The 13,285-nt window shown below is 43.4% G+C and overlaps 2 protein-coding genes across 2 annotated transcripts in view; one reads left to right on the top strand and one right to left on the bottom strand.

The window, feature by feature from the left end:
- Positions 1-3,771, top strand: part of PLG (plasminogen) — a 42,998-nt gene extending 39,227 nt beyond the window's left edge. Inside the window, exons 18-19 of the mRNA XM_081250464.1 lie at positions 2,561-2,706; positions 3,356-3,771. Coding sequence (XP_081106590.1) covers positions 2,561-2,706; positions 3,356-3,517 — 308 coding nt within the window. The 3' untranslated portion in view covers positions 3,518-3,771. The remainder of the gene's footprint in view (positions 1-2,560; positions 2,707-3,355) is intronic.
- Positions 3,772-3,846: 75 nt separating this feature from the next.
- The window catches only part of SLC22A3 (solute carrier family 22 member 3), a 93,684-nt gene continuing 84,245 nt past the window's right edge, over positions 3,847-13,285 (bottom strand). The window contains exons 10-11 of the mRNA XM_081250467.1: positions 9,945-10,044; positions 3,847-5,939 (exon numbers count right to left, since the gene is read on the bottom strand). Of these exons, the coding sequence (XP_081106593.1) occupies positions 5,879-5,939; positions 9,945-10,044 (161 nt within the window). The 3' untranslated portion in view covers positions 3,847-5,878. The remainder of the gene's footprint in view (positions 5,940-9,944; positions 10,045-13,285) is intronic.

Below are 13,285 nucleotides of genomic sequence, written 5' to 3'. Positions count from 1 at the left end.
ATGCATATGAAGAGCTCAGTGCTTTGGAGATGGTACTTTAGCAGCTCCTGTGCCTATTATACGACCACCACCACCATCACCACCATCATCATCACCACCATCACCATGGACACCATCATCACCACCACCATCTTCACCATCACCCTCACCATCTCAGGATCATCATTATCATCACCAGTGCCATCATGGTCGGCCCCCAACCCTCCCCGTCATCACCACTGTCACTGTCATCAATAAATACCACATAACCTGTGTGTAGCTGAGCCCTGATGGAACCCAGGCCTGCCACACACCCCCAAGCCCATTCGCTGTTTCTTCTGTCTCACCCAGCACCCACACTTTTCTATCACCCTGCACTGGGTTCCCCTGTCTCTCCAGGCCTCGTCTGAATGTCTAACTGGAGAAAATGATTCTCAATGTATTCATTGGATCAGGAGTCACAAAACATGAGTCAGGTCTGTTTACCAATTTTCTATATGTCAATAATGACATCAGACCAATCAGCGTTCTCAGCCTCTCTGTGTGAGGTCAGAATTCTCCCCTTTAGTCTCCAGACTTTCCCCGATTTCGTATTCCAAAGCAAGGTAAGGGTTGATGTCGAGGGGGTCATTCACGTCAGCCCCTCATCAGCAATCACTGGGTACTTTCAGGGACCTGCTTCGACGTCCCCACCACCCCTTCAGGTCCCTAGGTCACCCTCAGCCTCAGGCCCTCAGAAACGCCATCTCTGCTGTGGCCACACGATGGCAGCACCTCTGTACAGACCACAAAGGCGTCTGGTCAATTAGCAGTGGATTTGTCCCTAGCCTCAGGATGTCTGTCTTGCTCAGAAAGCAGATGTAAGAGCAGGACACTCAGTTAAATTAATTTTCAGCAAAAAGTTTTGAGAAGGCCGCACCCTCTGCATATCCATTCAATTCAGAAAATGCATCCGCTACCCAATGCTTCTGTGGTCAGGACTTCCGTACTCGGTGGCTCTGCCTGCCCAGGGCTGGGACTCGCCTCTTCTTTCCAGATCGTGGTCCTCTTAGGTGCTCCCGTCAACTCCAGTGTAAGTTTTCTGAACTCAAGACAATTTTCCAATTTTATTAAAAGTCTTTGGAGAAGAAGGGCTACCTTATTTCTTGGCTGTTCCATGCTGGCAACGCAAAGATTTTGCAAAACGCAGGAAAGCTGGGTTTGCAAAATTGGAAAACTGGATTATTTGTGAAAGTGCTGAGACGTACCTGGGTGTGTCCATCTGGAAAACATCATCTCTTCTTGTGATTGTGCACGGGTTCTATTTCCATTTGCCAAAGGAAAAAAAAAAGCAGTTTTTCTCACAAAGAAAGAAATACAGTGAGGAAAACAAGCACACCAAAGAATCTTTACCGTCCCTAATTGGAAAAGAAATGTAAATTACGAAATAAATTAAGACAACGTCCATCCATCACATAAGCAAATTTTTGAAAATTATTAGACACCACACACTCAGAAGGTTGTTGTGCAGTGCTTTGTTTCTAGTGACATTTTACACTGTCACACGTTTAGAAAATATTTGGCAAAGATACTGGGAACCATAAATATGTCTATATAATCCCTCAGAACTTAGACTTAAGAAAATACTAAGGAATATGAATAACCTGTAGGAACAAAGAAGTGATACGTTGAGAGCAGCTGTTGTAGCCAGTGAACGTGGTGGTGAAGAATTTGGGCCATGATGTTGCAGACCCAAGTTCAAATCCCAGCTCCACCATACTTGCTGGGTGATCTTGGGCAAATTACACACCCTTCCTAAGCCTCAGTTTCCTTAACTGTACGATAGGAATGACAAAAGTGCCTAGGTGATTGGACTGTTTTAAGAATTAAATGAGCTACACCACATAATGAGCTTGTGCCTGAAAAAGTTAATTCTCAGTAAATGACAGTTGTCTTTTTTAAAAATATTGTGGTAAAATATATGTAACATAAAATTTACTTTTTAAACTATTTTGAAGAGTACAATTCTGTGGCATTTAGCACCTTCACAACATTGTGCAACCGTCCCCACTATTTGCCTCACCCCAAAAGGAAATCCCAAACCCATTAAGCAGTCACTCCCCACTAAAATATTAATTATACAGATTGTAGGTTTATGAAAGTCCTTATGATATAACTTTGTGCGGAAAAAATGTGCAATATGATATAAGTAGTAAAAGAAGCATATAAAAATCCTAGAAGGGAATATATGAAAATAGTAGCACTAGTATTTCTCAATCTCTCTTTATACATTAAATTTCTTTAGAGCTTAAAAAAAAAGAAACCAAAAAATAACAACACAAACCAACCTCAAAATCCCATAAGGAAGTCCAGATTAATTAAGTCTAGGTCTTGGGAACATGAAATCTTATATAATGTTTATACTTTCAAGGGTCAAAAAGAAAAAAGAAAGAGTTCTACTAGTACCGGGAACTGACTTCTTGTTTTATCCAACCTCACGGATGAATATGAGATCTATCATTGCTGCTCTGTTGTTCTGGAAGCTTCCTTGTGGACACGTTTTCGATCCAGTCACCGTGTGTTTTCATCTTTTTAAACACAGGCACTTACGGTGCTGGCTTGCTCAAGGAAGCCCGGCTGCCTGTGATTGAAAACAAGGTGTGCAATCGCTATGAGTATCTGAATGGGAGAGTCAAATCCACCGAGCTGTGTGCGGGGCATCTGGCTGGAGGTGCTGACAGTTGCCAGGTAAGAATAGACTAAAGAGATCAAAGTTCATCTTGTGTTGGCGAGTTTTGGGCCCTTAGACATTTCAGCCACAAAGGAGAAAATTCGAGACGGATTTGTCAATCGAAGGCCACAGTCTAAATGTTGCCCAGAAACCTTTTAAGCGTGTCTCTGAAGGCTGATTCAGGTCATCTAGGGTGATTTCTTTGGCCTTGAGTTCCACACTGGTTGTAAGGGAATAAAGCACCATCACGGCAAAAGCCCCTACGCCTCTGGGAGGGGGCTCTTGGGTGGGACACGGGACGTGGCCTTTCTAGTAGGGAAGGGAGGTTGGTATAAGACAAAGACCCTCCCACACCTCCTTTAAGATTGTTCTTGGGGTTACCCTCCCTAAGAGAAACCCCAAGGCTTGAAGGGATGAATACAGTTTTCACAAGGGATTTCTTTTCCACCCGGGAAACACTAAATGGTACGGTTTCGTTAAACGTACTTTGCCTAGTACTGAAGGCACAGCAGATGTTCAAATAATATGTTACTAAGTTCCTTTCTGATTGGAAAGGGATGTTCAAATACTGGGAAAAACTTACATTTGGGTAATAGAAGGACGACATCCCATACTAAAAGGATGGAAGCTTAATCCTCTCATGGTTTTTTCCCTTCCTCTGTGTAGGGTGACAGTGGAGGGCCTCTGGTTTGCTTTGAGAAGGACAAATACATTTTACAAGGAGTCACTTCATGGGGTCTTGGCTGTGCACGCCCCAATAAGCCTGGTGTGTATGTTCGTGTTTCAAAGTTTGTTACTTGGATTGAAGAAATACTGAGAAAGAATTAATTAGATGGGAGACAGAGTGAAGCATCAATGGATCTGAAGCTGGAACATGGGTAGGGAATTCAGCATGCTCAGAAATAATTGACAGTAATCAAACTAAGTTTGACACTGTACTTAGCTACCAGCTACCGCCAAACCTCAACATTTTTTTGTATTGTTGTGGATAACTTGTTCCTGTCCATGGACTGCTGGATTCTGTAATAATGAAGCAATACAGCTATGACATTTGTTGAAAATAAACTCTGTACTTCCTTTGACTTATTTTTTGATTTTCACTGTTTTCATGTTCTTCGTTCATCCTACCAATTGTAAATAATATAAATCTTACAGACCTGAGTGATTTTGTTCTTTCTCATAAGGAATAGAGGAACGAGAAGCCTGTAAGATGAATAGAGTAGTAAGTCACCTATATATTTACCTTGTCACACATCTTTAATGTCTTTATTTTTGGCACTGGGATGAATGCTTTCAAAGCTGCAGCATATATGGGGAATCATGAGAGCAAATTCTGTTCTTGGGAATGAAATCTGTTACTGACAACTTGACTCTAGCCCAGCACAGGAGACCCTGGGCAGACAGCTGTATTCTGAGAAGTAAACTGGGCAATGCAAGTGTCATAACACAAGACCAGCTAAGAGTCTGAATGGTATTCTGGGTCACATATGAGTCTAGCAATGGTGCCAAGAGCCTGGAAAGGAGCAACGAACATATATTGAAGGTGGACCATTTAATTTCCATCAGTAATTGGCTGCCTGGATATGTAGTATACTTTGTCACATGGGAAGAGTGTTTTACAGTGACACATGTTCAGAAAGAAGAGAAAGGATACCAATTGATTTTTTCTTGACAGTTTACATTTTTTTTATTGTTATCAGAACCCAAATGTCAGCTCAAAATACAATTCCAAGGTGACAGTATCAAGAAGCAACAGTCATCTCACAGCAAAGAGGAAAAATGCAAAAGAAGCAAAAATGCAAGGGTGTATGAATAGAGGGTAAGTGCAGCATTACACCCTTAAAGCACTGTGTTTATTTCATTGAAAAATAAAATATTCATATTCAATTCTGATGTGCTTTAAGGATTAAAAACTTATTTTACAATTAGCACGTACACCGTACATATCGTCACAGGTTCACATAGAAATTTTCTCCCTCACTGGCAAGATTTCGCTTTGGCTCCCATTTTACCTGTCCACCCAAAATAATTCATTAAAAATTTCTGCATAAGATACATACTGAATCTGAAAATATAACAAATGTAACATATAAAGCAGAACATCATAAAGACAGCATATTTGTATTTAAACTCCACATTTCAAAAAGTCTCAGTAACAAAAAAGAAAGATCAAATCCCTTATTAGTACCTGTAAAGTCATGTACAATATAAACGTCTGCTAATTCTTTTAAGCATGGATATAACTGACCTTTCTTTCAAACTAAAATGTAAGCTTCTTCCCACGACAAGTCAAAAGTGTCAAGATTGAATGAGATTTGTCCATATTTTTCACTCTTGACCATGGGCATCATCATAGAGCTGACCTCACACATATAAGATAAATATACCTGTAATATTAAAATCTTAAGACCCATGAAATCATAGTCCATGGGTTTCATCAGTAAAAAACTGAATATGTGGCTGTAGGTGTCCACTAAAGGAGGACCACAATTATCCTGAATCATCTCAGGACCGATCTGATTTTATAAATAATAGAGCCAAATCCTTGAATTGTATAGCAGATTTGTTCTTATTTCTGGAACAAGGCCTAAAAGTGCCTGCAACCCTAGATGCTCCAGGAGCTTAAGGGGCTCAAGGTGAGAAGAGAAAGCAAAGGCTCAGAGCCACGTGGCCCGAGGTCCTTAGATTCAGTCTCTGCATTAACAAGATTCCCAAATCTTCATCTTCCCTGGAATCTTCAGAACCCTCAGTTCAGAGCCTCAATGTCTTGACCAGATTTGATGAACCCATTTCTGTACACTTTCCCCAGATCCTTGGTTTGCACATCTTGCATTCTTGATGGAACCGTCATGAGAACTGGGTGGGGCTTCTCTTATTTCTCTGTAACCCAGTGGGTCAGAGACGCTGCCCCAGCATGAGAAAAAACCTCAGGAGGAGCTGTGCACACAACAGGCTCTTGGCTAAACCGGTCACATATTACATGTTCCCAGAAACTTTGACAGCACGATGAGTCTTGATTCATCCGACATTGTATAAAAATACTCTGGATAGTCTGAATGTCTTTGTAAAGTATTAAAAACACTTGGAGCTGCACAGCTGAAGTGGACACACACACGTCTCTGCAAGGCACGTCGGTTCCTTGGGGGGACCAGCCTGAAGAGCTCTTTCCTTGCATCTTTGGCAGGGGCCTCAAAGGTGAGAGCTCGAAACTTGAGTTTTCTTTTTTCTGCCACATTTATAGGAATGTGGACTAACAAAACAAAAGAGAAAAGAGAAAGTCCTTATAAAAGATTATACAGCTAGTGAGAAGGAAGTCTTTTTGTTACTACTCAATTTCATAGTTGGTTTTGATCAAATACACTCATGCATAACTGTTCATAAAAACCCAACTCAAAGGGAACAAAATTAACTGTCTCCAAGTCATTTTTTGCCTGCTCTCAACCCCTAGGCAGGGGTTAATTAGCATTATAGCACATGAAATTTTTTTATGAATTTCTACTCCGTAACAGATGGTTTGGAAATGAGCTGCTGATGTGAACAAGAGAAAGCAGAAATGAGAAAATGACTAAGTGCTGTTGTAGAAGGGAAAATGCTAACAGGTTTCCGTAACTTGGGGCTAAGTCGTGTTTGTTCCTGAGTAAGTGATTATAGAATGCCGTCAATGTGATTAACTTGTAAAACCATAGATCAGACTTTTATTAGATGTTTTTTCAAGGGGAGGGACTAGGCATAATTAATTAATTTACCCAATTTTTTAATTATGACAATTTACAAACACAGAAAAAAATTAGAAAAAAATTCATGTAAGTTGAATTTTTGTTGGACTAATTCTTCCTGTGTATGTACCACTTGGATATTAATTTTCCCTGCACACCATTGAGATGGTCTTCTCACCTCCAAAACTCCATCTCTTCCAATTGTTTAATTCTATTTTTAATATGATTGAATTGGCAAAGAGTCTTGATCTCAAATCACTCCCTCTTCCTCCACTTTTTCCTGATGCGTTTGAAAACCTGACCTCTGACTGGTTTGGGGATCAAGAATGAATCTATCACCCTCACTGTAAATGAGCAGCAGCAAATGGAGTTGAGTCAAAAAGAAGAGTGCAGTCCCTGTCGCTGGAGGGTTGGCACAGAGGGCATTCACAAGAGAGGGCAGCAGACGTGCAGGAAAGGAACTCTGCACCCCTGAGAGTTAGACGTCTTAAAACTCCAATGACACATTCCCAGGCTTGTGTCACCAACAGTCAGCACTGACCTTCTTACTTTTGACCCTACAATCCTGGCCAGGATGCTCTCCTGCGTACCCCAGCCCTGAACAGATCCTGCAGGGCACATCAGCCCGTGAGAAGTTGCCCTTAAAGTTTGCATAGCTTATTTGAAGATAATCCTATTTCCTTTCTCACCATTTCCCCTGCTTTATCTAACCTTAAATAGTCTTCTTTCCTTTGGCCTTTTAGCATGGCTGCAATTGGGGTGACAGGGTTGGACACCGCCCACCCTGATCTGGCCCCCATACGCTCATACAAACCAAATAACTGTCTGTGATGACACAGCTAGCAGCATGTTTATCCTTTCTGGATGAAGCAAGTCTTTCCATGATGTAACACTCAAGAGGACAGTTTTCATACCTTTTATAAATTTCTTTTTTAAAAAAATATTTATTTATTTATTTGTTTGTTTGTTTATGGCTTCGTCGGGTCTTAGTTGCAGCACTCGGGATCTTTTGTTGTGGTGCGTGGGCTTCTCTCTAGTTGTGGCACGGGGGCTCAGTAGTTGTGGCGTGCAGGCTTAGTTGCCCCGCGGCACGTGGGATCTTAGTTCCCCAACCAGGGATTGAACACGAGTCCCCTGCATTGGAAGGCAGATTCATAACTACTGGAACACCAGGGAAGTCCCCCCTTTTATAAATTTCTTAACTTAATTTTGGTTTATAAAATGGCAATGTCTTAAAGAGAATCTCCCACCTCACCTCAGACTTCACATAGCATTGTTTTAGGGTAAAACATAGGTAGAGCTTTGGTTGAGGAATAAGCCATTACCTATCAGTTTACTTAAAAACAAGCACAAGAATCTGATTGGGTTACTTCATGGGACGAATGTCCACCTGTCCTCTGATTGGCCAATCCTGTTAGAAGTCAGCTGGTGGTTTGGTTTTGAGTACACTGATAAGCCTTTCTTAGGAGAGTTCTGAGATGATTCGTCAATCTTATTTTTCAAAATAGCATCAAGAAATTGGACGATGAAATCACTGTATAGGTTTTAAAGGTCTGGTTAAAATACTTCTGAGCAATGGTTGCCTATCTCTGGGGAGGGGGATGGGACCTCATTAAAAGAGGATATGAAGAGAGAAATTTCCAATCCTACCAGGGGATTCTTGCTATTAAAATACTCAAAATCAAGTAGGATACAGCATAAGATAATAAGACTACCCAAAACAACAGTCACACCTGTACACTGGACAATATCAATTCCAATACTAGCATGTAAAAGTTGTGAAGTCTTTCTGAGCATAGATTTCCTAGTATACAAAAAGTAAGGATAAGAACTTGTATTGCACACAATCACTTTGAGTATTAAATGAAATGACATATATGAAACCATTGATCACGTATATAAGGACCTAAAAAATGTCGGTTTCTACTCTCTTCCCCATCTGTCAAGTGAAGAATAAAACTGCCATGAGGTTACTAACATTTCAGTCTTGTCGTAAATACTTTTGATACATTTTAAAAATTTAGAGATCCGTACTCTTAATTTCTAGGTCGCTGTTTAGAAGACTGATTTTTATTTTTAAAATTAGCTGTTAGGAACTTCTCTGGTGGTGCAGTGGTTAAGAATTCGCCTGCCAATGCAGGGGACACAGGTTCGATCCCTGGTCCAGGAACTAAGATCCCACATGCCGTGGAGCAACTAAACCTGTGCACCACAACGACTGAGCCTGCGCTCTAGAGCCCGCGAGCCACAACTACTGAGTCTGCGTGCCTACAGCCTGTGCTCCGCAAAAAGAGAAGCCACTACAATGAGAACCCCGCACACCACAAGGAAGAGCAGCACTGCTTACTACAACTAGAGAAAGCCCGTGCCCAGCAATGAAGACCCAATGCAACCAAAAATAAATTAAAAGTAAATAAATAAAATTAGCTGTTAAATTTTTTTTTAATTCACAAATGAGGACTTCCCTGGCAGTTCAGTGGTTAAGACTCCACGCTTCCAATGCAGGGGACACAGGTTCGATCCCTGGTCAGGGAACTAAGATCCCACATGCCACGCAGTGCAGCCAGAAAATTTAAAAAATTAAAAAAAATACAATTCACAAATGATACAAGACCATGAGTTGTAATTAAAAAAATAAAAAATCAAACAATTCAGAAGTCTATGGGGTCTAAAAGTAATGTCCTCCCTTCCACACCCCTCTTCCCGAACCATTTCTATCCCCAGAGGGTATATTTTATCATTTTAGATCTTTTCCTATGCATTCTCATATTCATATTCTCTCTTCCTATCTTTTTATTATGGAAGATTTCAGAGGAGATTAGAATATGTGTACTGTGGATTTTTCTTGATATAACAAAAACATATTTCATATTCGTATGTTGGTTGGATATTAACTTTCCCTGTACACCATTTAGACACGCTTTTCCCAAATTCAGTCTGTTTCTCACTGTCCTTCTCCTATCTTCTTTCTATCTGTCTATGTATCACTTATCATTCATCTATCTATCGATTGATGTATCATTCTTCTATCATCATCTATCATTTATTTTCCCATCTAGCTATAGAGAGGGATTACTCTTGGTTTTATTTTTTAATAAATACTATAACACATTGTTCTGTGACTTTTCACCTTGTAATCCATCTTGAAACTCTCTCCATGTCTTTCCATATAGATATATCTCAATTATTTTATAGATATATTATCATTTTCACCATCGGTTGCCTATTGATGCACATTTAAATTATTTCTACTTTGTCCAATCATCAGTCTCTTTCCTTTAGATTCCTTCTGAGTTTTAACACCTTATTTGGAAATGTTTCCCTCTTCATAACCACATTTAAAAAATAAAACATATTCTTTTACAGATTTGCTTTACATTAACCTTTTAAATCTACTTTGAATTTTTTTGCTTAAGATGTAAGATAGGGATTTAATATTATATTTTCCCCCCTGGATATTCAATTTTCTTAGCACCGTCCTTTCCCAGTGGGTTTGAAATGCTGCTTTTAATTAGGATGTGCTGAATTTTGTACCATACCTGCCAAGTTTTTCTACGTCATCCACTGTTTCTGGCAAGGCAATGCCCTTGGTTTCAGGCAAAAGCATCACAAGAGCACCACAGACAGATGCCAGGATACCTGTGGAACAGGAGAAAGGCGTTACGGTACCGGGAACGCACAGCCGCCCCCTCATGGCCCCCTGCTCATTCTGGAAGCTGCTGTGCTCACTACCTGGACTCATCCTGCCCTGCAGCAGCCCTCTGGTCACCCTGCCCAGCGCTCCTCTGTCATGATTTCACAGGTTCTCAGCCTTCCTTAAACTCTAGACAGTTCCATCGCTCCTGTGCTCTTGGCATCCATCCATCCATTCATTCACTCGTTTCACAATTTATTGAGGACCTACCAAGGGTCAAACACTCCGAGAAGCCCTCACCTCCTACTTCACGGGGAACATAGAAGCCACCAGTGAGGGGTCCCTCAGCCTCCTGTCACTGCACCCTGCCCCTCCTCTTCCTGCTTCCATCATGTGACACCCAAGACTTGTGCCCACATCTGCCTGAGAGCATCTCTTGGCGTCTGTGGGCTCCGCACTGTAGTGATTCATCTTCTCCCTCCAGCACCTTTAACCCATCAGTGGACGCCTTGAAACGTATTCAAATCTCTCCTCTTTAAAGAGCCTTCTATCAACCTCACCCTCCTCCCTTCTTCCGTTCTTTAGAACTGCAATTCTTGAAACACCATCCTCTCCTATTTTCTACACATCTTCATATCCCAGCGCTGTGCTGGTAAATGTCTAACAACCAGCTCTCCAGAAAATAAAGTCCTGATTTGCAGCAGCATTTGCCTGTTTCCGTGGTGTAAATATGCCCATCGTGGATGCGAGTGATTCAAACCAGCAGTGTGACGTCGCGAGTGAGGCTCTGGGGAGATGGGCATCTCCACCATGGACTACAGTGGACGCACCAGCCTCGGGGACAGATGCAGTAAAACTCAGTGAATCAGGGACTGATGGGGTGTCCGTATTTATTACCTCTGTTTTTAATCTATTTTATCTATTCAATTTTTAATGACAGATGTGTTTAAACTGGCTCAAAAATTCTTGAAAACTGGACAGTTGACCTTGGTGGGCCAGAGACATCTCCCACCTCCACCTGCCCTAATCTGGCTCTGCTCAGTGTCCCCTCTGGCCTTGCTCCAGCCAGGTCGCCCGTTGCTGCCACCACCAGGTGCAGTGGCCCTGCTTCTCGTCTCTGCTGCCTGGCCTCGTGGCAGCTCTGGCGGCTCGTGACCTCACCCGCTGTCCCCTGGCTTCCCTGCCTCACGTGCTCCCGGTCTCCCTCCTGCGCCCCTTGCACCCCTCCTCATCCCCTGGCTGTTCCTCTCCTTCTGCTTTCGCTGGATGCTCTGTCATTCCTCAGGGCTCCGTCCTAGGCCCCTTCTTTCCTCTCACTCTGTCCTGTGCCCTGTAGATGGGGTTTCGGTCACTCCCATGGTTTCAGTGGTTATCTACGTCCAGATGGCTTCCAAACCTTCATCACAAGGCCACACTTTGCTCCGGACTCAGCTCATCAAACCTACTGGCCTCTCACCGTTTCAACTTGTATTTTTTTTTTTTTTTTTTTTTGTGGTACATGGGCCTCTCACTGCTGTGGCCTCTCCCATTGCGGAGCACAGGCTCCGGACGCGCAGGCTCAGCGGCCATGGCTCACGGGCCCAGCCGCTCCGCGGCATGTGGGATCTTCCCGGACCGGGGCACGAACCCGCGTCCCCTGCATCGGCAGGCGGACTCTCAACCACTGCGCCACCAGGGAAGCCCTCAACTTGGACTTTTTAGAGGCACCTCATGCTACAAGCAGCCCAAACAGTATCCCTCCGCGTCCTCCTGCAGATGGGCCCTTCTGACATTCACTAAACTAGGGCTGGCCCCGCCACCTATGGTGCTGCCAGCCCGGAGGCCGGCTGCCAGCTCCCTGGTCCCTCTGGCCCTCGCCCCGTCAATTACTCCCTTTTGCCAATTCAACCTCCAATATATTTTTTTGGACCCACCCACTCCTCAACATTCTCAGGGCCATTGCCCTAGACCCAGTCCTTATGAAACCTCTTACCTGATTACACCAACATTCTTTGAATCGTCTCACCACTAGCATCGTCCCCCTCTAACTCATAGGCATACCTTCCATCAGAGCCATGTCTCTAAAATGCAAACCTGACACTCTTAACCCCGGCTTGAAACTCTGCCTTTTGGATAAAGAGCAGACCCTTTGCACATCGGAGAAGACGCTCCAAGGTCCGGCCCCAGCTCACCCCCCCAGCTTCATCTCTCTTCAGGCCCCAACTTACACACGCTCTCTGTCCTTTAACTTCCTCTTACTCTAGGCCGTCCCGCTGCCCAGAGCACCAGCCCACACCTCTCATGTGGATAATTCCTATTCAACCTCCACATGGCCTCCTTGCTCCCTGACTTTCTCCCCCTGACTCCACGGGGCTAGTGATCCCTGAGATGTGCTCACAGGGCGCCCTCATTTATCACACTCCCTTGTGACTGGCTGTTTGGAAAGGCGGCTCCCTCCCCAGCCAGACTCTGCGAAGCAAGGGCCTGCCCTGCGGCACCAGCGCCCAGCTCCGCCAGCCGGGCTCGCAGGCAAGCCCCGACCTTGATGGACCAGGCTGTCAGGCAGCTCTGTCTTGGTTGCACAGTGGCCTCTCTTTGCTTTTTCATGCCGGCCCAGAATCAACGCTGAGCTTGTTTATCAGATCCCGTGAAATAGTTTGAAATGATCTTTTATGGAATCACTGGTGTCAGTGATTAGAAGCTGACTTCATGGTCCCTAGCACAGCTGAAGGACTCCTGCACTCCTCCGGATGTATGTCCTCATGGACGCAATGTTTTCATTGGAGCTTAAACTGCTGAGCAATGGGTGAAAAACCTCTACCGGGAGTAAGGAAGTGGAGGTGGAGGAAAGGTAAGTGAGCAAGGGGCCAGCCAGCATCCTCTCTTGCTGAGGAGGGTATGAGATCTGGGCAGAAAGGTTGGAACAGCACTGGAGGTGCACTGGCCTGAATTACCCTAAGGGCCCTCCCTACGTTATGGTTCTATCCCTTCATGAGTTTCATGAACATTGAAGGTAGGAAGGAGGGTATGAACTTGAGGGGCATCAAAGAGGTTATGGTACGTGTCTACAAGGGCTTCTGTGTCCTCTGGTCTTTTGGCATGGCGTGCTTAGCATCAAAGCACATGCAGATACAATATTGAGAGACACGGAGCATTTAACAATACAATTTGTTTTTAGGTTTGTTTTTAAACATATAGAAGGCCCTATTATTTGGTCCTATTTGGAAAATTATTGGTTATGTTCCACCATATTATAAAAAAGTTTCA

Source organism: Mesoplodon bidens, assembly GCF_964165515.1.
Source record: "Mesoplodon bidens genome assembly, chromosome: 12".
Classification (NCBI taxonomy): Eukaryota; Metazoa; Chordata; class Mammalia; order Artiodactyla; family Ziphiidae; genus Mesoplodon; species Mesoplodon bidens.
Note: the sequence above shows the minus strand (reverse complement) of the source record. Positions and strands in the feature narration are given on the sequence as shown.